We start from the raw sequence: 27,207 nt of genomic DNA, 5'->3' as shown, positions 1-27,207 counted from the left end.
CAGACAAGAATTTATTCAACATCAAAGAAGCCTGGGTAGCTCTGGTTGAATGTTAATTTTCAATATTCATTGATAATTTACTTGCCAGTTATTATTCAGGGCACAGGGGATTCATCTGTCAGTAAAAAACACATAAGCGGGTGGTGGTGGCAGCGCACACTTTTAATCCCAGCACTCAGGAGGCAGAGCCAGGTGGAGCTTTGTGAGTTCGAGGCCAGCCTGCTCTACAGAGCGAGATCCAGAACAGGCACCAAAATAATACAGAGAAACCCTGTCTCGAAAAAACAAAAACAAACAAACAAACAAACAAAAAACCAAACCAAAACAAACCCCAAACCCAAAAAACCCCAAACCCCAAAAACAACAACAACAAAACCACACAAAAATGATTGCTATGTTAGAAGGTGGACTCATCCAAAGCTTTGTATAGAAGAACTTATTTAAGTTAGGTCATAACCAAATGGCATGGTTTTAGCTAAGTGGGGTGGGAGAAGACTAACAAAGATATAGTTATAAGGAAGAATGGAGTTACCTCTCAGAGTGATTTTTAGTGATTTGTTAAGCAATCAATAGCCACACACCTATAATTCTTGATAAAATTTGATAAGTTAGAAAGATTGCATGCTATTTTACCTTATAACAGTTAACAGATACTGAAATAATCACTGATCGTAATATATAGTATGAAATTATTCTAAGTGCTTAATGCTTTTTTTTTTTTTTTTTTGGTTTTACGAGACAGGGTTTCTCTGTATAGCTTTGCGCCTTCCCTGGATCTCGCTTGGTAGACCAGGCTGGCCTCGAACTCACAGAGATCCGCCTGCCTCTGCCTCCCGAGTGCTGGGATTAAAGGCGTGCGCCACCACCGCCCGGCTCTAAGTGCTTAATGCTTAATGATGATAAATACACACACACACACACACACACACACACACACAATCCTGTGGACAGTGACCACAGGACCACTGTAGAGCAGAACATTCAGAGTTAAGAGTAGACAGTGGCCATGGGTCATTGCAGATCAAAGCACTCAAGATGAGAGTGGACAGTGACCATGGGGACCACGGCAGAGCAGAACACCCAGGAGAGTGGACAGTGACCACAGGGACCACGGCAGAGCAGAACACTCAGGGGGGAGTGGACAGTGACCATGGGGACCACGGCAGAGCAGAACACTCAGGGGGGAGTGGACAGTGACCATGGGGACCACGGCAGAGCAGAACACCCAGGAGAGTGGACAGTGACCACAGGGACCACGGCAGAGCAGAACACCCAGGAGAGTGGACAGTGACCACAGGAGCACTGCAGAATAGAATACTCAAGATGGAGATAGGCAGTGGTTCCAGGGACCATTATTCACACTCTACATTTTAGGTAGTCTTTCTGCTGTTTCTAAAGTTCTGTAGAACAAACAGCTGGCCCCAGAATATGATATTGGATCACCTGGAGCTGATTGATGTGGGTGTTGGGAACTGAACTTGGGTTCCTCTAGAAGAGCAGCAAGTGCTCTTAACCACTTCGATGTCTCTCTAGCCATCTCCCACCCCATCCCCACCCACCGACAGCTTCTTGAGGTCCATTTTTCTGTTCAGGTGATTGACAGGCCCATGGGAGGGGGCAGTGGTGGTATCTTTGTTCATTATCAGAAAGTCTTAACCCAGGTAGTAAGTAATCTTGTAAGGTTTGGATAGTTGCCAATTAATGACCTTCCTATCCATTCAGGATGTCACATCTTCTCCCAGGCCAGAGAAAGGACTCCGGTCCCATCCCATTCTTCTGATTGTTAAGAGTCCTGACATTCTAGTCCTGAGTTTTGCAAGTTGTTGATGATGAGGAAGAGCTCCAGTTCATTGTCCTCTAATTTTGCTGCTATTTTACTTGCTGCCCAATGTAACCATTGTTATCAATTTATAGCCAAATGGACTTAGGTAGAGAAGTAGACCAGTGTTATTTGTCTTTAAGGACAATAAAAAGAGAGGCAACTGGTGAGACAGTGTTCCAGGTAGGAACACACACCCAGAACCTGTTCTTACTAGAAAGTATGAACTCCAGACTTTGGTTTGCAAAATAACTAGGAGTGTGGCCTATTTAGTCCTTACAGAAGTAGTTATTCAGTGGGAGACTCTGGGTCTAGGGATCTTCTTGTCTCTGCCTCCTCGACACTGGGATTACAGATGTTTGACAGCATATCCAGCTGGGGTGCTAAGTCAGGTCCTTTGACCAGCATTTTACCAGATGAGTCATCTTCCCAGCTCCAGCATATTTTATGATCTGATTAATGATTAGTGTTAAGAACCAGATTTAAGAAGTTAGAGAATGTTGGTTCTGTGTGTCTATTTTGAATGTGAACACATTATTTAGGCTCTCCTATTGGACTCCTAGAATCCTGTAGTCAGCCATATTAGATGATTATTGTGTTCCATAAAGCTTAGAAGTTCAAGTTATTAAAAGTGGTTGGTGTGAATGGAGAATAAAGAAGAATGGTTCTGTCAGTTTGAGGAGTAACTCAGGCACACATGGAGCTGACTCCCTGTTGTGTTCCATTTGGGAAACATGAAGCAGTTTGGCTGGAGGGGAGGCTGATTAAGGAACAGAGAGAATAAAATTGCATTTAGCATCATCAGATTAATGAGAAAGACACTGGAGCATTCATGTAAGCATACTGTACTGTTGCTAAATCCAACTGTGAAGGTTCATAAGGCAAATTTCCTAGTATAGGAAATTCATGTTCTAGCAATTAGATTTGGCACGGTATGGCTTTTGGCTAGTTTAACTTCAGCGATGTTTCTTCATCTGTAGAATTAGGAACTATCACAAGGCCCCATTTTTTTCTTTTTTTTCTTTTTTAACTTTAAAAAAAAAAAACAACTTTCTTAATAGGGTTGTCTGTGCAGCTCGTAATTGCACTTTGTGGAGTGCTGAACAACGTGTTAAGATGGCATCTGTAAGGTGTTTGCTGCTGTTTGACACCTTAGGTACTCAGGAAACTCCAGCTTACCTAAAAGGCCTGCACTAGCCAAGAGAGCAATCCAAATGCAGACTCCATAGTGTGGAGTAGTGTAAAGTGAATGGTACATTGATTAGAGTTTTGCTTCTAATTTAAGGGACTGTGAAGCAAGATTAATTGCAATTTTCCTTTGTTTCTTTCTCCTAATACTCTGCATCTCATTGCTAACAGTTATTGAGAACTTACTGTGTCCAGGTACTTTGGTAAACACATGCTATACATTGCCCTGTTTAATATTTTCCTAGTCTGGTATGGTGTTTACTCAGTAGTTGTGAGTCTTCTATCATGACTCTGTGAGACAAACAATGTTAACTTTACAAATAAAGAAACAAACAATAGAAGTTGACTGAATTGGGGCTTAAACCTGACCTTGAACCTTTGCTGTTGTGATTTTTATTGTTCATGAGCTTAATGACTTGTTTTACTATTTGTATTAAAATAAAAGCCTAAGCCTTTTCCATATGGTGTCTTAATAGTCCTGTGACTCAAAGATAGTAGTCATTTAGATTCCTGTTCCCTGTAACCTCTGCTCTACCCTTACATTTGGGGTAAGGAAAGCTATGAACAGTTTGGCTTTATGAAATCACATGGTTGCATGAGGATTGATAGCCTTTTAATATTACATAGTGTTTGCATTTCTAAAGAGGATATGGCATTAATTGAAATGAATCATTGCTTTGAAAGGTCTTCACCAAGCTTAGGGACAAACAACCTTGAAGTTGACCAGGGGATTTTCCTTTGTAAGGGGATTCCGCTTATCAGTTCTTATCTTTGTTCTGAACCCATAGGTGCACTAGTGCTGGGTGCTTGGATATTTTCTGTTTGCTTCTTTGAGTTTGTTTCATTTTTTGTTTTTGAAACAAGGTTTCTCTGTGTAATTGTCCTGGCTGCCCTGGAACTCACTTTGGAGACCAGGCTGGCTTTGAACTCACAGAGATCTGCCTGCCTCTGCCTCTCAAGTGCTGAGATTAAAGGCGTGTGCCACCTCTTGAGTTTGATGTGTGTGTGTGTGTGTGTGTGTGTGTGTGTGTGTGTGTGTGTGTAAAGTGACATGCTATAGCTCTCTACAGTATCTATCAGGCAGAGAGGTAGTTGAAAGTGGGAGAGAGCTGCTTGGTAGGAAACCTGTAACTGCTTGGGAGACAGGGAGATTTATATTAGTATAGTACTGTAGTAAAGTGGGCATCCACATTCTATAGTGATCAGTGGTGTAGCTGAAAGTTTTTCTGTGTCCCGTCCAGTTTGCAGGCGCTCAGACCCAAGTAAACACACAGAGGCTTATATTAATTAAAACTGCTTGGCCATTAGCTCAGGCCTACCACTGACTAGCTCTTAGGCTTAAACTCAGCCCATTTTTGTTAATCTATACATCACCATGTGTTCCGTGGCTTTACCTGTGTGCCATTACATGCTACTCCCTGATGGCAGCCTGGCATCTCCTGACCCAGCCGTCCTCTTCCCAGTATTGCTTATCCTGCCTATACTTCCTGCCTGGCTACTGGCCAATCAGCGTTTTATTAAACCAATGTACAAAAGCATTACCCCATAGCACAGTGGTGTTTGGAAAAAAAGTGTATATGACCCCAAAGTCAAGTTGCGGGAAATGTCCACATGTCTAGGTTTATTCATAAATTTAATTTTTTCTGAAAAATAATTTTTAATTAAATTATGACTAGGAGAAAAAGTTCTTACTGACTATTCCTATTTTGTATCACTTTCACTATTTCTTTTTAATAAAAATGCAGGAAGTTACTGGTGTTGTATGAACTTGCACCCTGCATGCTTCTCTTCTTTGTTCTTTGTTAAATGTGAGCTGGCATATGTAGACTACGTTAGCGTTTGCTCTGAGGAACCTCAGTGCTTTCTAAATTCAGCTCTGCTAAGCCTGGAGACTGTTTGCTTGAATCAATGGAGACTGCTATTTTTAGCAGCAAAAGGGAATTGAAATAGCAATTTTCTTTCCATGCAATAGATCCCCAGGAGGAATACTGATCCAACCTTTCTGTCACTTTCTAGCCCTCCCATCGCCCCAAGCAGTTGGGAAGGCAGCTGTCATGGTTTGTGGCAGTATTAATCTTTAATCAATCGAGTGTTTTCTGCATTCAGGTATTACTGGGGAGGAGGGAGTCACAAAAGGATCTTGCTTGGAATAACTAAGCTCATATGCATGGGCTCTGCAGTCAGAGTTTAGTGGGCAGAGGCAGGGAAGAGATGGGAGAGCTAAAAATAGCATGTTTGCTTCCAGGGTTCCTCTAGTCTATTTTTGATGTTTGATTTTGATAAGGTTGATTGGGCTCTTACTAAAAATATCTGTTCCTAGCAAGTTGAGGACAAAAAGAGTAGAATATTTTTAACCTACACAAACTAAAGTACTTTTTGTTGACTGTATAAAATCTGGAAGTGGAGTCCTGGTCAGTTGCCAGTATTTTATATAATCTGTAACAAGCAAAACACTTCTGGATGCCAAGTTGGGATATTCTTTATAGTTGTCAGTTCTCATCTTCTCAAACGCTTGCAAATATGGGTTCTGGTGTTATATTTATCTGTACAGACATAGCCTTTAAAAAAATCTCCTTTCCCATCTCCTTCTTTCCTTTCTTCCTTCATTCTACTCATGGCCATTCTTTATATTTACCAACCCTCAAGGTAGCTCTTTTGGGTATGCTGTGGAAAGCTGTCTAAATATATCCCCTTACTCCATAGCAAAATGGGGTCTGAGGATACCCACTGTTAACCCAAGAAGCAAATATTAGGGATGAGGATAGTGAACTTGGACTCCTTAACTAATCTAAAGTGCCACCCGCCCCCCTTCTAATCCTGTTTGGACTGTGTCCCTGCAGACCATCCCTGGTACCTTAGAGCCAAGTGAAAGCCAGGTCTTTTCAAGGAGATCCATAGATTCCTTTGAAAGTATGTATGTAACAAGTTCTTTATATACAAGTTAAGCATCTCATAATAACATTTTTAAAAAATCTCATTTTAAGATGATTGATTCTTGTGTGATATTGAGAGGAGCTGAAGTGTTATTTCCAAATAAGGAGTGAATAAAGCGGTAAGTCTTGTCACAAGAGGCCAACTTTTTATTCAGAATTTTATTCATTCACTCATCCATTCTGCAACAAAGCTTCATGAATCCTCTCATTAAAATAACTTTTAAAAATATTTATTTTATGTGTCTGAGTGTTTGTTTTACCTGCATGTATGTCAGAAAAGCTTCTTGGGTTGCTTGGAAGTGGAATTACAGATGGTTTATAAATCACCATGTTGCTGCTGAGACCAAACTCAGGTTATCTGCAAGAACCACAAGTGTTCTTAACCACTGAACTCTCTTTCTGTTACTTTTTTTGTCAAACCAGTCACTGTCCTAGCAGTTAGACTGTGGAGACCAGACAGAACCTGTCTGGTGGAAACCTGTGCAATTAATGCTCTAAAGGGAGGTATAGAGGACTTTGAGAGCTTAACAGTCTAGTTGTAAAGGAAGGGTAAGGAGAGCAGATGTCCACATGAAAACCTCCAGGATAGAGAGCAGGACTCTGCTATGAGTAGGCCTCTGTCCAGTTGAGCTGCCAGAACAGCTGCAGACATTTAGAAAGCCAGAAACTTAAGTCCTCATGGTGCTGCCTTTTGGAAGATCCAAGATCAAGATGGCCACAGGCTTGCTTCTGTTGTGAAAGTGTTCTCCCGTTCAGTGACTTGCTGTACCCCTGGAATGCAGTTTCTTTGCATGGTAGGGACAGAGAGCAAGGGAGGCTAAGTGAAGGCTGCATGCTTTATGAAGCCTTGAAGAATCCCGTGCAAAAAGGTAGGACCTCAGAGCATAAATACTTCTTAAAGGCCCCACCTTGGCTTACTATTACATTGACCATTGAGTTTTAACACCTAATTTTAGAAAGGACACACTCAAACCATAGCAGAGAATCATGCCTGTGAGGAGAGTGCTATCTTGGAGGAAGTGGACACATTCCAGCATTCTGGTGGGAGGTAAGGTCAACTTACCAAGGAGTTGGTAAAGGGTGAGGGTAGGGGGAGTTCTTTCCTTCATTCACTCATTCATTCATCCACCAGAACTAATCATCTCGTTTTGGAGTCACTAGTTTGACTGTAGAGACAGACACTGACTGACAGGTATCAGGCAGGAAAATGATGTGCAGATTTGTAGTTTGGAGTGATCACTTTGGCCCAGGTGTAGAGAATGAACAGGGGAGGAATAAGAATAAGGTGAGGCAAATGCATTAGATGTTGTTTTAGGAGTTCCTGGAGAGATGAATGATAGGCACTCTAGGTGGTGGCAGTGGGAAGAAGTGAATAGATTTGTGGTTTTGGTTTTATGTAGTTGACAGGAGGGCATATTGTCACTTCTTGACAAATGACTGAAATTATAAAGTAGTTTCTAAAAGTGATAATTCTTTTTAAAATATTTATGTATTATTTCATGTGCATGTGTATGTATGTGCATGATTTCCATGCAAGAGCTTGCAGAAGTCAAAAGAGGACATTGGATCCCCTGGAACTGGAGTTACAGATGGTTGTTACCTGCCATGTAGTTGCTGGGAATTGAACCCAAGTCCTTAGCAAGAGCAGCCAGTGTCTTAACCACTAAGCCATTTGAAAATGGTAATTCTTAATTGTATATAGCTTGTATTGAGTGAGAACATAACAAAGGTATCATTCCTCAAGTCTTGTGTGTAACCATGATAGTTTTCAGAGCTAACAGTGAGGTCCCTTGAGCAAATGTTTTCATAATGACATGAATATTAAAGTCCTTTCATAATACAATATTTTATTCTTGCTTTTCAGGGCCTATAATAGTGACTTCAATAAGATAGGCAAGCCAGACAGTGGTGGCGCATGCTTTTAATCCCAGCACTCGGGAGGCAGAGCCAGGCAGATCTCTGTGAGTTCAAGGCCAGACTGGGCTACCAAGTGAGTTCCAGGAAAAAGGCACAAAGCTACACAAAGAAACCATCTCGAACCGCCGCCCCCCCAAAAAAGATAGGCATTTATTGCCCCAGCCAGCGGGGTGTCAACAGGGCCACCCACCTGTGGGAGTGATTGACAGGACAGGGGACACAAGAGACAGACAGCAAGACAGTATTCTGATCAAGCCGCCAAACTTTATTTTCCTCCACATGGCTTATATAGCTTAAGAGGGGAAGGGGCAGGAAGGCGGGAAGGGGAAGGGACGTGGAAGGCGTGCAGTATGTTATGTGGGAGATGTGCAGGTCGTGCAACTGCAAGAAGTCTGCTAAGGTGACTGGTCAGGGGCCATTTATTCTGTTGCTGGGCTACCTGACCATGGAATGCTCTTTACATTCGGTTGCCATGGCACCTGCCGGTGGAATGTTCTTATCTTTGGGAGCCTCCAGTTAGCAAACAGGTGTTACTGCCCTGGGGGAGGGGGGAAGGCGGTGGGTTTATGACTTATTCTCTGGCTTAGCTAGTACTTTCCATGGTTCATGTTTGGTTCCTGAAATCTTGGTCCGTAACAATTTATTTTTCACCTTTAAATAGTAGATATTTTACATATGCTTTGTTCTCCATGGTAAGCTGAGAGGGAAGGAAGGAAAATTTTATTTTTTAAAAAGGCATGGTAATGGTTACTAGGGGATTTGAAACCTGAGGCCTCTACCTTTAGGGTAACTTGATGGTTCATGAGACTGCTGAAACCCTAATCATCATATTTGAGTTGTTTCGAGGAAGTGTAAACTGCTTTTATTATACCACTTAAATCTTTCCCCCCAGAATTCAGTTACACATCCATTCTAGCTGCTTTGAAATTGGAATAAATAAATATCCCAGGGCATAATGTTTTGTACTCTGAGTCAGCACTCCTTATTCATTCATTCATTCATTCATTTATTTATCTATCTATCTGTCATCTGTCTGTCTGTCTATTTATTTATTTATTCGTTCATTCATTCATTTGTTAAGATAGGAGATTTTCTATGTGATTAGTCCAGCCTAGAATCTGTCATGTAGCCCAGGCTGGCCCTGAAATTACAACCCTCCTGAAATTATCCTCCCACAGTCTGGGTTTATAGGTGTACACCATCATCATACCTGGGGAAAAACAGTTTTCCATTGCAAAGAAGTAAGGGGAGGAAGCATAGTTGGTAAGGACGGCAGCTAGCGGGCTCTGACCCAGGGGCACTTGAGAAAGATGGGTCCCCGTGTATTTCCACATATTGCATCTTTTCATCTCATTGTAGCTCTGAGTTCTTAGTTTTTGGTGTGTGTGTTTTAAGAAATAAACAAAAACAATAAGAAATACTTCTGTTTAGATCTTTGTGTCCCACAGAGAAATCAAGAATCAAGAGATGATGTTTTTAAGTCACTCTGTCTCTGTCTCTCACTAATCTGTTAATAGAAACTAATGGGTTTTGTTTGTTTGTTTGAGACAGGGTTTCTCTGTGTTGTTTTGATGCCTGTCCTGGATCTCACTCTGTAGACCAGGCTGGCCTTGAACTCACAGAGATCCACCTGGCTCTGCCCGCCGAGTGCTGGGAATAAAGGCGTGAGTCATGCCGCCCGGCAACTAACGCATTTTTAAAATAGAAATCAAACAAATAAATAACAAGCAGATCATTAAGTTTTTTTTATTGCATCATATTTAAGAAAGTGATTCATTTTAAGAAACTCTTAAGTAATCTTGGGAAGCACTGCCTTCTGGGAAACTGGAGTAGAAAGTGGAGCTTGCTGGCTCAGTTTTGCTAAGTTTGTATGCATAATAGTAAAGAGCCTTGTTTTTTGGAAAGGCAATGCCTGCATATGATTGAAAAATTTATAGTAAAAAGAATTAAAGATAAAACAACTTTCTTTAATTTGGTGGAAGCTGCCACCAGCAGACTCTTAGATGATATTTTGGTTAGCTTTCTGAGTAAACAATGGAGTTTAGCTCTCCTGACAGTAAGTATGGTAAGATGGTCACAGTGAGAATCTGTTATTTTATATAAAAAATACTAACCTTCAACCTCATTATGTAGGAGTTGTAGCTTTAAAGAAAAAAAGGGCATTTCTTCTCATCCTTCTTCAAGTCCAAGCTTCAGTTTTTTTCTACATTCATCAGGTTGACTGGGAATTGCTTGTCTGTATTTTATATTATTAAAAGTATAGTGCTTGGCATATATCCTGGAAAACAAAAAGATCTATCACTTTTTCCAGTGAGAAAAAATGATAATTTAGCTCCCAGTTGTCTGGCCATTGTATGTAACACTGGTTATTGTAAAGCTGAGGTGTCTAACAGAGGCTCTCCACTGAACTGATTACTTGCTGTGGATATCACTCTGTATAAATAAAGTGCTGATTGGCCAGTAGCCAGGCAGGAAGGATAGGGTAGGCGGGACAAGGAAGAGGAAAAGACTGGGAACAGGAAGGCTGGGAGAAGACACTGCCAGCTGCTGCCATGACAAGATGTAAGGTACTGGTAAGCCACGAACCACGTGGCAAAGTATAGATTAATAGAAATGGGTTAATTTAAGATAAAAGAAGTAGATAACAAGAAGCCTGCCACGGCCATACAGTTTATAAGTACTATAAGTCTCTGTGTGCTTACTTGGTTGGATCTGAGCGACTGTGGGACTGGCGGGTGAGAGAGATTTGTCCTGACTGTGGGCCAGGCAGGAAAACTCTAACTACAATTACTTACTTACATTGTTCTATTATTAAATACCACTTCAGAGTCAGAATCTAGGGTAAAAACCTGATAGATCCAGAGTGCAGTGGAGGAACAATCAGCTGACCCTGCCTCTCCACTCTTTGAGATCAAAAAGTCCCTTGAATCTTTCTAAGCCTCTCCCTATTTCTTCCTGTGTCTCTATCCTAATCTGGGTTGGCCAACAACTCTACGGTTAGTTCTGGCCAGTTGAATGTTGACTCCACCCTCTGATTCAAGGTTTAACTTTTTTGGCAGTCTTGGGAGTGTCGGAGTACCATCAGAATATCTCACAACACTCTACTTCCAGTTTGTTTGTCTGTCACACACACACAACACAAATTTTAATTAATTAACAGATAATGCCAAGTAAAACCATTGATTATCATTGTGACAAGGAACATGATAAGGATGTGTAATATTACCCTGGATGGTATATTAAGACAGAGAAGAGACATTCAGGGACAAGTAAGGAGGTCTGCCTAGAGGTTGGACTGTAGATGCTGCGTTGTTGTTTGTGAATTGTGACAAGTGTACTATATAGTCTTGTAGGGTGTTAGCAGGAGACTGGAACTAGGGATAGAGGTAACTGACTACCTTCACTTTTTAAAAACTGTACATCTAAGCCGGTGGCAGTGGTGCATTAGACAGGTATTGTTCAGAACAGAAAGTGGCTGTCTTTGGATGAGGGAAGTTATTGGAAAGTAGTAGGTCATGAATTGACAGCAGCTAAGACTTGACAAAGGGTCTGTGGTGGTGGCACATTCCTTTAATCCCAGCACTCAGGAGGCAGAGCCAGGCAGATCTCTGTGAGTTTGAGGCCAGCCTGGGCTACAGAGTGAGTTTCAGGAAAAGCGCAAAGCTACACAGAGAAACCCTGTCTCTCGAAAAACAAAAGCAAACAAACAAAAAAAAGAGTTATAAGACTTGACAAGGGGAGTGAATGGATAACTCTTTTGGGAGGGAGGAACTGACTGTATTAATCAGCTTTCTGTTTCTAGAACAAAATACCTGATAAGATCAGCTTATAAAGAGGGAAGGTGGGTGGAGATATGGCTCATTGGTTAAGAGCACTTGATGCTTTTGCACAGTACCAAGGTTTGGTTTCCAGTAGCCATAATGGGCGGTTCACAATTAACCAGTTTTAGGGAATCTGACATCCTCTTCAGACCTCTGTTGGCATCTGCACATTGTGCACATGCAGAGAACTAGCCATACATGTATACACCTACAGAATTAAAATAAATCTTAACAGAGGAAAGGTTTATTTTGTTTCATAGTTTTGAGGGTTCTTGGTTATGACTGGTTGGTCTGACTGCCTTTAGGGCTCTGTAGGGAGAGCAGCACATCATAGCAGGACATGTAGCATAGCAAACTGCTCATGTCATTCATGGCCCAGTTGCAAACAGAGGAAAAGGAAGTGGCTGCAGTCCTACTATTGCCAATGACCTGAAGACTTCCCACTGTATATGCACACTAAAAACATAGAGGAAAATACAGCAGTACAATTCAGATTGAGAGCCTTGCAAAGGATGTGTGGGCATCAGAGGGATGAGAAAGGGTTCTTTTGCCTTAAATGTTCTGGAACAGTGTGGTTGATAGAGCCTGAAGAAGGCTTTGAAAGGAACAAAGTAAAAATGAGGGTCTCAGATCTTGAAGAGAACAGAAGAGTCTGAAAGAGAAGAAAAAAGGCAGAGTTGAAAATAGCTAGCTAGCATTTGCTTGTCTTTGACTTGTGACATGTTGGTGTGTCAGGTGAGAGTGCAGGATGAAATCTGGACCCCTGGTCTCCAGAGAGAAGAGGTGAGACTTTCACATGCTGGTCATTTCATATAGTTTTAAACATTGTTGTAGAACCTATGAATGAATGTTGTTTATAAGCAAAGTTATAACAATAAAAACAGAGGCAGCCACTTTTGAGAACTGATAATAGAAGAAGTTAAGTTTTGTTTTTGTTTTTGTTTTTTGTTTTTTTAACTTACATCTAAGTTCTATGTTATAGCAGCCAGTTAGGGAAGGAAGGGTGTTCTGTGGAGATATTCCATGGAGACATTCAGGCTGGTAGATTTTATTGACTCAGATGTCAGTTTTGCAGCCTAGTGAAGTAATGGAGTACACGCATGCGCGTGCACACACACGCACACATACAAATTAAACCTGAAGCCGATCAAGTATTTATATCTAACTACCAAAGAACAGAAGAACATGTTATGTTGTATAAGCAGAATGCAGTCAGCAAATGACAGATTGAGAAATCAGAAACCTGTTATGCACAATGTTCAACAATAAATTGAGTTGGGGGAGAAGAAGGAAGAGAGAGGAAAAGATAGAGACCATTGTAGAAAATTTGATTTGCTTTTTTATATATCTATTTTTTTTGCATGAATTAACATGTTCTTTTGGACTAACTTTGAAATCTGAGCTCAGGCTAAAAGTATTGGCTTCCAGCTTAAGTTGTGCTGGGATCAAGAAAAAATGGGCCTCGGCAGTTTGTGATCCTGGAGTTGTGTCCATGCCAGTGGATGCCCCCATGCTCCAGAGGAGAATTTGACATCGCTGCTGCCATTGTTACTGTTATAACAGTGATGACCACCACTACTACTGTTTCTGGAATTGCCATTTCATAACTGGTTACTACAGCTAGCACAGTGGAGACCCTGGCAGCAAAAGTAGCATAGTTAGTTAATCTTTCATTCTATTGGGCATGAAAAATTTAAATCAGTAGTTATATACATTTCGATTGGATTTGAAAATTATAAATTTACAAACTCAAGTTCCATTTGCTTTTGGGATACCATTTTACAAGGACTTCAATTTGCAATAAGGCTCATTAAGGAAGGGAATGGCTCAGTTGCCTTTAGCCTACCGGCTATGGGTGGGTTAAGACTTCTGTTGGTTTTTTCTGTTTCGAACACACAGATTGCAAGCCCAGCGCCACTTAGAGATCTTTGGCAACAGTTAACTCTGCAGCTCTCACAGGATTGAGCCTATATGATAATGAGTATTCAAGAACGGGTAATGTCTGGGGGGCGCTCACCAATCTAAAACAGAACGCCTGTGTGGCCTGGACAGGTGTCTCCATGACAGGTAAAGTGACCTGCTGACATCCCACACAACCTAAGTCAGAAGCTCATTTTTTAGTAAAAGGGGGGACCTATAGGTCCCTGGCCCCCGTTTTGGTTAACTGTTGCCTTGCTTGCTGACCTTGACCTTGATATCCTCCCTATGCTAATCCCTGTGAGATTCCACCCTCCTGAATATTTAAGGGAAGTTCCTTGTCGGTATCCTGCATATTAGGCATTAACAGCTTAGATGCAAGATTGTAAAACATCAGAAGCGAACTTCTGCCCTCCAGGGTCCTCCCATTGTGCTGTAAGCCTGTATTTAAGACCTCCTCCCTCCTTCAATAAATGGCATTCAGCATTCAAAAAAAAAGAAAGAGAAAAAAAATTGAAGACAGAGATGTTCTAAAACAGGAAGTGGTCATGGTGTCATGGGCCTGTGAGGATGCTGGACTAAAGTCTATCAAATTGTGCAAACAGGAAAATTGTATGCTATATGAATTATCTGTCAATAAAGATCTTATATATATATTAAAAAAAAGTATTGGCCTCTCCACTTTCCTGAGGCTGACAAACTTCAGTTCAGTCTTGAGAACCCTTGGTGGAAAGAGAACTGATTTCTGAAAGTTGTCTTCTGGCCTCCACACAGGTTATCTGTGTCTCTCTCTCCCACATACTCCACTCATGCATACATGGGCACACACAGATAAGATTGTTTTAAATAAAATATAAAATCTGAGGTGGAAGGAAGTAGTTGTAGAGATGAAATAAGATTTATATGAAGTTGATTATTGGTTTACTGAGCCATAGGTAGGTGAAGGTTTGCTCTCTGGTTTACTTTTTAATCTAAAAAGTTTTTAAAACTTCTGGAAAGATGGTGGCTAAGCAGGCACTTCCTAAATATACATTTCTTTGAGTGGCACTAGGAAAAGAATATCTTCCATGTTTTTCATTTAGTGTGATGTTGTATTCATGTGTTGTATGTGTCACAATTCATTTTGCTGCTGTTAATTATACATTGCCTATACTTCAGTTTACTTACTCATTCTGCTGTAGATTATTAATATTTACGTTTTACTAGCATATAGCACAAACATTAGTAAAGCTACCACGAACATCTTTTTGGTACACGTCAAGCACTCTTCTCTTGAGGATTGCTGGCTCATAAGGCAAACATATCTTTAGTTCTGAACATACTGATGAATAGTTTTTCCAAAACTATTGTGTCAGAATGGTACTACTGGTAAGGAATGAAAGCTTCAGTTTCTTTATATCTTCACCAACACGATATTTTGGTCTTTTCAATTTGAGATGTGATAGGCAGTTAATTCTAAATTTGAGTACTGGTGTTGCTTACTTATGTATTTATTTCACTAGGCATTTGAAGTGTTTATCTAAGTTGTTCTATTATTAATAAAAGCTCGGGAGTCAGATATAAGGATAATAACCTGATAGATCAAGAAAGTGGCAGAGAAATGACAAACTGACACACTCTCTACCCCTTCCCAGATCAAAAAGACCAGTCAATCTTTCTAAGGCCCTCGCTAGCTTACCTGTGCCTCTGTTGTATTACATCCTGGGTCCTCCAAATTCTCTGTGGCTAATTCTGGCCAGCTAGTCATGGACTCTTCTACCTGGTTCAAGGTTAACTTTATTAATAGTCTTGTAGTATCACAGTGCAATCAGATATCCTGTAATAGGAATTGAAACTAGGGCCTCGTGCATGCGAAGTCCTGTGCTCTACCACTAAGCTTCACAGCTAGCCCTGGATATTGCTCTTTCACATCAAATATTGTACTAGTGTTCTTGGGCATGCTGATGATTTCTAGCTGGACCACTCCCTTGTTGTAGTTCTTAAACTAAACTATTCTTCTCTTTTCTTAGTTGTTACAGGTGGCACTGATGGAATTGGAAAATCATATGCAGAAGAGGTAGGTGATTTTCAGAGTCTGTTTTAAAAATAAGAAAAAGTAGAATGAATGATCTCTTAAATAGTAGCTTTGATTAAAGTTTTATTACATTTTTTTTTGTTTTATTTATTTATTTTTAAACTGGATCTTACTATGTAGCCCTGCCTTGTCTGGACCAGGCTAGCCTCAAACTCACAGAGATCCTTTGCCTCTTGGGTACATAGTTTTAAAGATTTTAATTTTTTTTTGTGTGTGTGTGTGTGTGTTTATACCACACAGGAAGGCAGAAGAGGATATTGAATTTCCTGGAGCTAGAGTTACAGGTGGCTCTGAGAAGCCTGACTGACATACATGCTGCTATAACTGAATTTGGGTCCTCTGCAAGAGCAGTGCACTCTTAACTGCTGAACCATCCCTCTAACCACATTTATTTATTTGTCTATGTGTGTTTGTAGATGCATGCACACTACAACATGCTTGTGAAAGTCAGAGGACAACTTGTGGGTGGAGTCTTTTCTTTTATTCCAACATGTGGGTCCTGGAGATCAAATTCCAGTTATCAGGCTTGGTGGCAAAAGTACTTTTACTCACTGAGCCATCTTGCTGGCCCCAGTCATTGTGCTAGGGAGGGGCTCTACTACTGAGATGTACTCCCTCATCTCCTTATAAAAGTGGCACTTGGAGAAATGCAAGCCCATTGTTTTGCAGACAAAAATTGAATTTGTCTCCTCGCGATCAGGTTCAGAGTAAACATATTTAACAAAAAATGGTAATAAAAATGATATTAATTCTTCTGACCTCATCCTATCAAGAGACACAACACACCAATGTGCTCCATTATTGATGGTGTTAAGGCAAACATTTCATTAAGATGTTATTTATCACAGTTCTTCATTATAAAAGTAATAGGGAATATATGATGTGATACTTAGGAACTATACACCCTATTTTCTAGCTGATTTTAGTTCAGCATTTTTCACACCCATTGATGATTTTTGCCTGAATTAGTTTGCTGTAACAGTTGAGTGATTTTCTAGTATATCTCTGCCTCTGTAGCCTAAGCTGGTCTGGAACACACCATGTAGCTCAGGCTGACCTCCAGCTCATGGCAGTCCTCTCTAGAATTACAGCCGTGACCCCCCATGCCTGGTCGGTGTTTTCTATAAATAAGGGCTTTTCCTGCCCTCCTCCTTTGTTAATGTGTTTCTCTTTTTTCTTAAAGTATCAGTATGGGCTAATGGATTCTTTAGTGGTTTTATAGCAGATTAATTTAGCAAATTACCAGGCCTTGTTATTTTTATAAAAAATGATCTTCCACAGCCTCATTTGCAATATTACTTGTTACTTAATAAAAGCTGACTTTAGGATTTATAACTGGGAATTAGTGTACTGAATCACTTACACTTCACATCGCCCAGAGTGTTGCTCATTTGTAAATTGTCTGGTAGTTCAGCAGAAAGTTTTTTACCCCCTAGTGTTCTTTCTGTACCTCTGTATTTATGTGTCCCTATGACAGGAATACATCGCTGTGAATGTTTTTCACTCTGTGCAGCGTTACATAGTATTGTGTACATATGTACATAGAGGATTCTCTTCAAGAAATTCAGTATTGATTTACTCATTAACAGTAGTTGATGTACTTTACCTTGGTTGCCCTTTAATTTTGATACCTGTGTTATTTATTCCTTTGACAAAATGCCCAACAAAGGCAACCTAAGGAAGGTTTGGTTTGGCTTCCAGTTCAAGGTGGAGAAGTCATGGCCGCCAGACCTCTAGGCAGTGATTATCTTATACCTCTTTTGCTATTGGAGCTTTAGTCAAGAATTAGCGATACTTGTGCTCATCTTTTTAATAATCCCAGGACTCCAGCCCATGGGATGGGACTACCCACATTTCGTGTGGGTCTTCTCTCCTTAGTTAACCTTTTCCGGAGTCATTCCCACAGACACACCTGGAATGGAAGTATGCTTCCGTGGTGATTCTAAATGCAGTCAACAGGAAAGATTAACCGCCAAGTCCCAAATACACATTTGAAGATTGATTGTAGTTATGAGAACTGCTAACATTTTAGCTGTAGTTTTCTCTTTTGGCCCACTGATATTTGTTTTATGTATCTAGCCTATGCAACATTTTAAATCCTAAATTTGAAATTACAGAAGTTGTAATTTACATGTAACAATGTAAAAAAGTCCACACCATGTTTTTAGGCCTAAAATAAAAAGTGGAAATCACCATCTTTCCAAATGGTTTGAGATGTCAATGCTTGGTTAGAAACGGAAGGTTCTGGGGAATCAGGATTCATTTGGATCACCAGCTCCTGATATTTGTTTTTTTTTCAGTTTGACTGACCACCTGGTGAGGTTTTCTTAAATGGGAATACATCTAATTTCTGTCTTAGCATACACTTCACAGAGGTGATTCAGATCTCTTTCATTGTTTTCAGTTAGCAAAGCGTGGAATGAAGATTGTCCTAATCAGCAGGTCCCAGGATAAACTGAATCAGGTTTCCAGTGCAATCAGTAAGTTTTCACATTTTAAACCCAGATCACCCAAGTAGTACAGCCAGTCTAAGTAGTGTTTCAAGCAGATGCCCAGTAGCACATTCCTTTAGTGTTAAGTAAATGCTGAAACTGCCTTCCATATTCCTAATGGCATGTCTTAAATTTCTAATATTAAAATTTAAAAAAAATTGTGATAGTCTCATTGTTTTGCCTTGAACTTGTTACATAGCATATTGACTTTGAATGTGGGATCCTTCTATGTCAGCCTCCTGAATGCTAACACTATGATTTTTTTTACTTAGAAATTTTTATTACTCTTCCAAAAACTTGATGAAATTATTTTAGAACTATTGTGATTTGATTAAGATGTCTTTTAATGACTCATTTAGTTGAAATTAGAGTTAAATTGTGACTATTTTATCATGTTATACCTAAATAAATTACTTATTTTAAAACATCCTGGAATATTTTGGATTTCAGTGTTTCTAAACACTGGATGCATATGATTGAGATCCACTGGGACAGGAACCAGCACATGTGACAGGGAAGCTGCTTCATGTAATCTTTTATGTTAGTTAGCTATACTCAGTCTGTACCTGAATTCTGACGTGTAAACAGTCTCTCCGCTGATTTTACTAAACTAAGCAGATATGTAACCAGTGCTATTCATTTCCTTGGTAAAGCAGTGTGCCGTCTATAGACCTCCCACTTACAGATGTGGTATGTGACGCTTGTATGTTTATACTTGGTTCAGTCACATTGGTTCACTCTTGCTGGCTAACAGAGATGTGTTTGTGTCTGAACTTATGCTGAGTTCATATTCTGTAATGATAAGGTATTACTATAAAAAGGAGGGTTATGTATTTAAAAACTATGTTGCTAGCTCTGAAAACTAAGTTCTTACAGAAATTCCTTTGCAATTGGCATGACTAAGATTAAGTATAAAATCTTGAACTCTTGTAAGAAGTAAGAAGAATTTGGTTTCTGGTTGTGTCATATGTGCTGAGCTTCTCTGTGCCTTAAAAGAACTGAAACTGAAGCTGGAAACGGCTTTGGGCAAGGAGGCGTAAGATCCAGGCTCAAAACAAAGCCGGGCCTCCAGAGAGGAGTGGTGAGTGAATCCGTAGTTGGTTACAGGGCCTGTTGATGTGTGTGATTCCATGGCTTACTGGCTTCAGAGAAACCAGCTAGCAGAGCGTTCCATTCAGATGGTGCTTTGTTGGCTCGTCCTCACCTTCTCTCACATCTCTGTGAGAGTCATGCTTGTTACTTTTCTCCTGCTCTAGCTAGTCTCGGTGAACAGATTGTACATTAGACTTGTCTGTAGGTAAGAAAACAAGTCTGATTTGGTTTGTGGGCTGAGGATGGCACACAGGGCCACAAGAAGGCTAAGTGCTTTCACTAGTTATACCCCAGCTCCAAAGCCAACTTTAGTTGGAGGTTCCTAATATTAAGCATGTAGAATTAAAAAAAATTTTTTTGAACCTTACTGTAAGCACAAATCTTTACAAACTGAATGCTTAATGTGTAAAATTCAGTAGGTTTTTTTTTTTTTTTTGGCATTTTCATATTTAAGATTTCAACTATATAAATGCAATTCTGAAGGATCAAGACATGGACTGATATGCAATTTTTGCTGAAGTGTGAATTTGAGTTAAGACACGACACCAATGATGTTGAGGGGAGGGATGTAACTTAGTACTTGGGTCTAGGTCCTGTCACATTCTTGAGTGCTTAGCATTAATAATTCTTAGAGTGGTGGGAATGCTCCAAGAGTGGTGTGTATAGAAATTCAGTCTTAATGAAAGAAATTGTTAGTTGCTACAAATAAAGGTTCATAACCAGAAAATGGAAGCTCGGTTAAATGTAATGTTGAATCTTGAAATGTTGGTTAGAGTGAATTCACAGTTTCCTTGCTAGTAAGGAAGCTACCTTAGGGCATTCTTAAGAGGTGTGCCAGCTCATGTAAATTTGTTGAGTGGGTCCAGAGATACAAGATGATGATATTTGAGAATCTGGTTAACTTACAATTTGAGGTAACATGAATATTGGGTGAAATTTGATCTTGTTCAAATATATTCATAGAAGAAAAGACAGTCATTGAATTGACATTTATTAAAAGGGATGTTTTGTTTTTGTTTTATTTTCTGATGAAATACACATTTAAATGGGAGTTATAGCAGCAGACCGTGTCCTGAGCTGGTGAAATACACATACATATATTACAGGGAATTTATAAATAAGGGTAAGTTTTTGAGATACAGCTTCATATATTTCAAACTGGCCTAGTATTCCATGTATTTGAGACTGCCACCATCTCCTGAGCGCTAGGATTACTGTTCACTACCACACTCAGTTAAAGTGGTTCTAGGAATTGAACCCAAGACTTAGTGCATGCTAGGCAAATACTCTACCAAGTGAGCTACATTCCTGCTGCCATGACAATGTTTAATTGACATGTAAATCTTCGTTTTGGGAGGATGATGTTTTCATTAGTTCGTCCAGGATCTCATATTGACAAGGACAACTGTGTCTTGGGTGGTACTTTGAACATTTTATTGACCACTTGTGTACATGGTACTACGCGATGTACATTGAAATACTGTGACGAACAAATAAGATGCAGTCCTTGCTCTGCTGTAACCTATATGCTAGTGAAAGAGATGGTGACAACAAATGATAAAAACACAATTCTAAATCAATAAACCAGGCAGATAACTAAGGAATTGCACTGTATACAAAGGGCTAGTAAGCGAACAACAGAAAACTTATTTTGTATGGTGAGCTTTGTGATTGCCAGGATATCTGATGCCCTGGACTAGCACTCTAGTAAATGACAGTGAAGCCCTGGTGATAGAAGCATCCTCTGGCCCTTCTGGGGATATGATGATAGCAGGATTATAAATGCATAATGTGCACATGATAAGTCAACTTCATCATTCTGATTTTCTTAAGGCTTCTGGTCCATGCCTTTACCAAATGCTATTACATGTAGTCTGTCATAGCACCCATGTTTCAGTCAGCCCACGGGGTTAACTGAGCCCCTTCCATATATAAAGCCATCAAATCCTAGTTCTTTGGTAAGTGAGTCATATAAAGAAATCGGCCCATTCTGATTTTTTATTCTAAAAAATCCATTTTCACTCATATTTCTCTTTCTACTAATACAAAGCAGCAGATTTTCTTCACCTTGACAAGGCTCACCTTGTCATTTCCTCCTGTGAGTGTTACAGTGCACCAGGAAGAAGCTGTAGTGTGCCACAGAACTTGTGCACCTCATCTCTGCCCAGCTCAAATGTGGCAGTGCTTTGTCCCCTAAGGTACTTTTCCAGGAGTTCTGCCTTCCCTGTTCCTTGTGGCATTGCGGGTGTTCCCACTGAGAAGGAGCTCTGCTCTATGTTCAAAGGACACAGCTGAATCGATGTACGCATGCTTTGGTGGTGTTCTCAGAACCCCACTCCTGTTGCTGATTCTCCATCGGTCACTCAGGTTAGTTTAACAAGGCACATACCCTCAGTAAGTGAGCTAAACTCATCCCTCCCATTCCACTGTGACTGAGAGAGGGAGCTGTGCCATCCAAAGAGAAGGAGGCCCTGCTTGCTGCTTCTCACGTCTGTCCCCCATCACCATGCAGACTTGGTGTTTATACCTTGAAAGCAGTTCTTTGTAGATGTGAAGGCTGTTTTTCAGGCTTCTACAGTTGGAAAGGACTTCAGGTATCTCCAGGAGAGGGTAAGTGTCAGGTCTTTGTAAAGGGGCCTGTCTCAGAGCTATGACCATGTAAAATACTTATTATTGTGAACCATGATTATTTATTTGTTAGCCATTTTTGCCGGTTTTGATGTCTCAAAGAAAAAAGTCCTAGCTAATTTTTGAAGGTGAGCTAGGCTTTTATTTACAATTCAGCACAACACGGAGACCAGTGAAGAGCAGCCTGAGCTCATGGCTGTTAAAGCTGGTGGCATTTACTGGTGATTCTGTGGCAGTCAGTTCTCCTGATTGGATGCACTTTAATCAGCTTTGATGAAACACAAACAAAGGCGATTTTGTTTTTGTTTTGTAATTTATCTCTTGGTTAAAGCTTTAGTATGGCTCTGATTCCAAGACTTCATCTCTCCAATGCAACCCTTTTACAAATGAAAATTTTCCTGGTTTCCAGTCAACAGAGGAGTAAGATTAAGGCAAAATGTCTGTTTCACTTTTCAGTCCTTATTTGTGTTTAAATCAGTACAACTAAGATGTATATTTGACAAAATAAGTCTGTTTTACAGTTTTTGAAAACCATTTGCTATTTTGTGTGTGTGTGTGTGTGTGTGTGTGTGTGTGTGCGTGCGCGCGCGCGCGCACACGTGTTCCATGGTAAGTGTATGGAGTCAGTTCTAACCCACCTCTCTGTGGGCTTCTGCCATCAGACGTGATGTCACATGCCTCTGTTTGATGGCTCCAAATTATAACTATTGGACGAGTTCATTAGTTAACTAATGAATTTGGTGTGTGCGTGCGAGGAAATCAGAGGCTAACTTGCGGGAGTTGGTGCTCTCCTTCCACGTGAGCATCCTGGAGATCAGGCTCAGGTCATTGGTCTTGACAGCAGTGCCTGCACTGCCGTCACAGTACCGTGAAGTGCATGTCCAGTGCCTTTACACAAGGCAACAAGAGACGGCAGTGAGCACATAAAGCCCGTTGCGTTTTGTGTTTAGTGGAACTAGAAGCCCATGGCGTGAAGATGAGAGAGGAAACACATATGCCCTAGAGTTGTATTTCTTAAATCACCTCTGCAGTGCCAGAAATATACAGTCCGAGGCTAGGAGTCAGATCCATCCATTTTTGCCTGTTTTGTCTGTTGCACTTATGGGTGTGGAGGTACCTTCTTTCTTAAATGTCCTAATATATCAGTTCTGTGGCTTTCCAGAAAGTGGCGTTCTGTGCTACCTCCAAGACAGGCTATTTCACAAGTCTCTCAGTGTTGGATTCACATATGGGAATGAAATTCCCTTTCTTTACCAATGGTTTACCAAATTGAGGTTTGACATCAAGTGAACTTTTCTGGTATGGTTCTGGTTATAAATTTGTTCTAGTTAATTATGTCCTCTAAGAAGGAAGCTAGATTCCTACTAGCCAATGCACATAAATATGTTGCCATTTAAAGTAAAATAACTCAATAGAGATATGTTATATCATATTTGACTATTGATTTCATTGATTTCGCAAACCAAGCCAGTGAATATGTCACATTTGTATACCTTCTGTTCTCCTTTAAACCCACACTCTTGTTTACTAGTTTGTGTCCAGTATCACTGCTTAACAAACCACCTTAAATGTAACTGTGGCAAAGCAGCCACTGTTCAGATGCTTGTTAACTCTGCTGCTTAGGGATTTCACCAGCAGTGAAAGAGGGGGATAGTTCTTTTGTTCCTCTTGTGCAGTTGCAGCCACTCAGTGATGTGCTGCTGGTGGATGGATGGTCTAGTATGGGAAGAGATAGAGATAGAGCTCTCTTCACCGCTATGGTGCCATTGCAGGAGGTTGCTGAAGGCTGGACTCACTCTGGACTGTTGTCTGAAGTGCATACAGCATGGTAACTGGGTAGTTGGATTTCTTATATACTAAGTATTTTATTTGAGAGTGCATGCTTCAGAAGGACCAGGCAGACACACACCCCTGTCTTTTTAGGACTAGTCTTGATGCATATAGTTACCACAGTCTGTTCATCAAAGCAGCCATGAGACCAGACTTTTCCTCTCTACCCTTCTCCTTAGTCCTGGGGAGGGGGAAGAGGGTGAGTCAACTCCAACGTCTCAGTCACAAGTAGAAGACACTCTACTACTGAGCTTCGATACACTTTTTAAAAATTATTATTAATTAATTTATTTTTCTATTATCAGATTGATACAGTATAAATTCTTATCCTAATAGTGAAATGTTTCATTGAGGCTTGTCCAGTAATTGAGTAAAACCAAAACTTATTATAAGCCATAGTCATCTTAGGGTCCCCACTGCTATATATCCACCCTGGTTCTGTGGGTTGCAGTCTGATTGTTCTTTGCTTTATATCTAGAATCCACTTATGAGTGAGTACATACCATGTTTGTCCTTCTGGGTTTGGGTTACCTCACTCAGGATGATATTTTCTAGATCCATCCATTTGCCTGCAAATTTCAGGTTGTCATTGTTTTTCTCTGCTGAATAGGACTCCATTGTGTATATGTACCATATTTTCTTAATCTTTTCTTCAGTTGACGGGCATCTAGGTTGTTTCCAGGTTCTGGCTATTACAAATAATGCTGCTGTGAACATAATTGAGCATTTATCTTTGTGGTATGATTGAGTATTCCTTGGGTATATGCCCAAGAGTGGTATGGCTGGGTCTTGAGGTAGATCGATTCTCAATTTCCTGAGAAACTGCCATACTGATTTCCATAGTGGTTGTACAAGTTTGCATTCCCACCAACAGTGGAGGAGTGTTCTCTTTACCACTAAAAAAATAAATAAATAAAGTCTTAGCATTTATGTTGAGTGTACACTGCTGTGCCCTGTCGACCATGCCACCATACTCCCAACCCTTCTGTTTCTTGCCCCCTCCCCATCCCACTTCATGCTCCACTTCATGTTGAGTAACTTCTATGTAGCAGAGAATGCTATCAGAAAGTACCATCTGCACTTGAAATTACAACCTGCGGCTGCTTGTAAGCTGCATTATAGTTTCCCAAAGACTATTTGTGCTGAATTAGAAGGATTGGGAGGAACATGACACTCAAAATACTCAGTTCAGTTTGCCCAAATATAGCTAGCTCCCATATGAATTACTGAAAAATTAATAAAGAAAAAAATTGTTTATTAGGTTCATTTGGTTTTGCAATGCGTCTGACTTTGGAATATAGTCTTTTAAATATTTATTGACTCAGTTTCTTGATATTGACTATCTGGTAGTCCATTCTTGGTGCCAATGTTGTGTTACGCTGGGTAGGAAAACTGATCCAGGATTTCATCCTCTGTAACACTAAGCATGGCCAAGAATACTGATTCATCTTTTACTAATACTTACACATATAAAGTGTTTATGTATGTCTGCATTCGTGTGTGGGACTGTACAGAAGAGGTATGGGATCCCCGTGGAGCAGGAATTTATAGGTGGTTGGTTGTGAGCAGCCTAACATGGATGCTGAGATCCAAACTCTGGTCCTTGGAAATAACAGTAAGTGCTTCTGTCTACTGAGCCATTTCTCATGTTTCTTCCTTGGGACTCAGATTTTTTTACCTCTGGCATGTGGTTAGGGCTATTGGATAAGCTTAGGGAAAGTAGGGACCACTTTACTTTTAATTTTTATTATTGTAATTAGCACAGTCAGGGTGGAATATAATGTAGAATCAATTAGTATGATTTAGTCAGTGGTTATCCTGAGGGCATGAGACTTATTATGTATACCAAAGATACTGGAAACTCTCTAGAGACTTCCATCAATTATGTTTTAAAATTTCTGCCATATAACAAGAGTACTCTGTATTTAGAGACATAATCTCAGAAAATCCTTTATTTCCAGTGTGTCTCTCATTGCAGAGGATCACAGATATGTTTCATCCATCGTCAGAAGTGTGACATATCAAATTGTATTCATTAGTTACACCTTGCCTACGTACAGTTGACTAGGATGTTGACCATCTTTCGTGGATTTAATAGAGCAGCTTCCAGCAGAGTGCAGAGGGTAAGGAAGAGTGTGGAGAATGCACTGAAGATGTGGTCTGCCCAGTGGTGCTACTTGGTGCCTGTCTAGGAAGGACCATAGTCTTTTTGTGTAAAATGTATTGTGATCAATAATTTTATCATTAATTTGAGGCCCAAATATGTAAAGACATTTAAAAAACGTAACGATTTAATAGGAGGCTAGTTATATCAAAATATAAGCATAAGTCATAGTTGGCCAAGAATAGAGATGACTATGTGCCTAGTTTAGAGCGACAGAGGTCAACGAAAGCACCGCTGTAAGGAATAACTGTTGTTAGGAAATTTAACTTCTTCTGAAACAAACTTGAAAAAAAAAATCCAACAGCAAGAGGCAGCAATCAACACAGCAACCCAAAAGTTAACCAACTGTGTGGAAGGGAGTGTTCTGGGGGAAGTCATAGGCTTGCCAGGGTGGAGAATGAAGAGAAGGACAATTTTTATATTCTCAAAGATCAATTTTCCCCTCAACAACTGGTTCCAGACTATTTAATTCATGAGCATTTTTTAAAATATCAATGTCTTATACCCTAGTTTTGCATAAATTTAGACAAGTTAGCATTTCCAATTTTGAATTAAAATGTTAACTTTATGTAGTGTTGCTGTAAGCTGGTACACAAGGCACATTGAGTTTGCCATCCTAATTGGAGTTTTCTTTATGAACTTTAGTCTTTAGAATTTGTCCACATAACCAAAGATGCTTCATCATTTAACTAACCATGATTTGTGGCTGTATTTTATAGTCAAGTTAAGAATCACAGAGATTATATTTAAATTGACATTACAGAGCAACAGAATCATCATTGGCACCAACTTTGTCAAACAGATGGCATTTGATTTCTCTGTAGGTTGTGAAAAGTTACTGAGTTTAAGTCATTTGTGGCCCTGAAGTTTAGAGTCAACTAATAGAGTAATAGTTTATCACTGTAATCCCAGCACTTGAGAGACAGAGGCAGAGGACCAGGCGTGCAAGGGCAGCCTGAACTATATAGCAGGTTAAGGTGGTCAAGCTCATCCATTTCTACAAGGATCGACTGACTCTGTGAGTCCATTCCAGGCATTCAGACCATTGCTTTTGTCTGATTGATGATTCTCATCTTCTTTGTTAGCATTAAGAAAGTGCATTAATTAGTTTGTGTGAACTCTTGAGATTCTCGTTTGCATCGAAAGGAGCCAGTAATCGGAGTTTAAATCTGCTGGGCTAGTCTGTCTATTCACTCTTTGTTCTCTGTTTATCTTGCTCTTTGATCTCAGTTTCATTTTTTTCTGCCTGCATTTCTAAACTCTATGCTTTTTATTATTTCATTGCTTTGTTTATTAGCTGTAAATAGTGTTTCTGTTAAAGGTTGTATAGGC

General features: G+C 40.1%; 1 protein-coding gene across 1 annotated transcript in view; it reads left to right on the top strand.

Moving 5' to 3' along the window:
* The window catches only part of Hsd17b12 (hydroxysteroid 17-beta dehydrogenase 12), a 133,760-nt gene that overhangs the window by 35,307 nt on the left and 71,246 nt on the right, over positions 1 to 27,207 (top strand). Inside the window, exons 2-3 of the mRNA XM_036185115.1 lie at positions 15,605 to 15,651; positions 18,074 to 18,149. Coding sequence (XP_036041008.1) covers positions 15,605 to 15,651; positions 18,074 to 18,149 — 123 coding nt within the window. The remainder of the gene's footprint in view (positions 1 to 15,604; positions 15,652 to 18,073; positions 18,150 to 27,207) is intronic.

The sequence above is a fragment of the Onychomys torridus genome, chromosome 4 (genome assembly GCF_903995425.1).
Source record: "Onychomys torridus chromosome 4, mOncTor1.1, whole genome shotgun sequence".
NCBI lineage: Eukaryota > Metazoa > Chordata > Mammalia > Rodentia > Cricetidae > Onychomys > Onychomys torridus.
The sequence above is the reverse complement of the archived record's forward strand: the minus strand, read 5'-3'. Positions and strand labels throughout refer to the sequence as shown.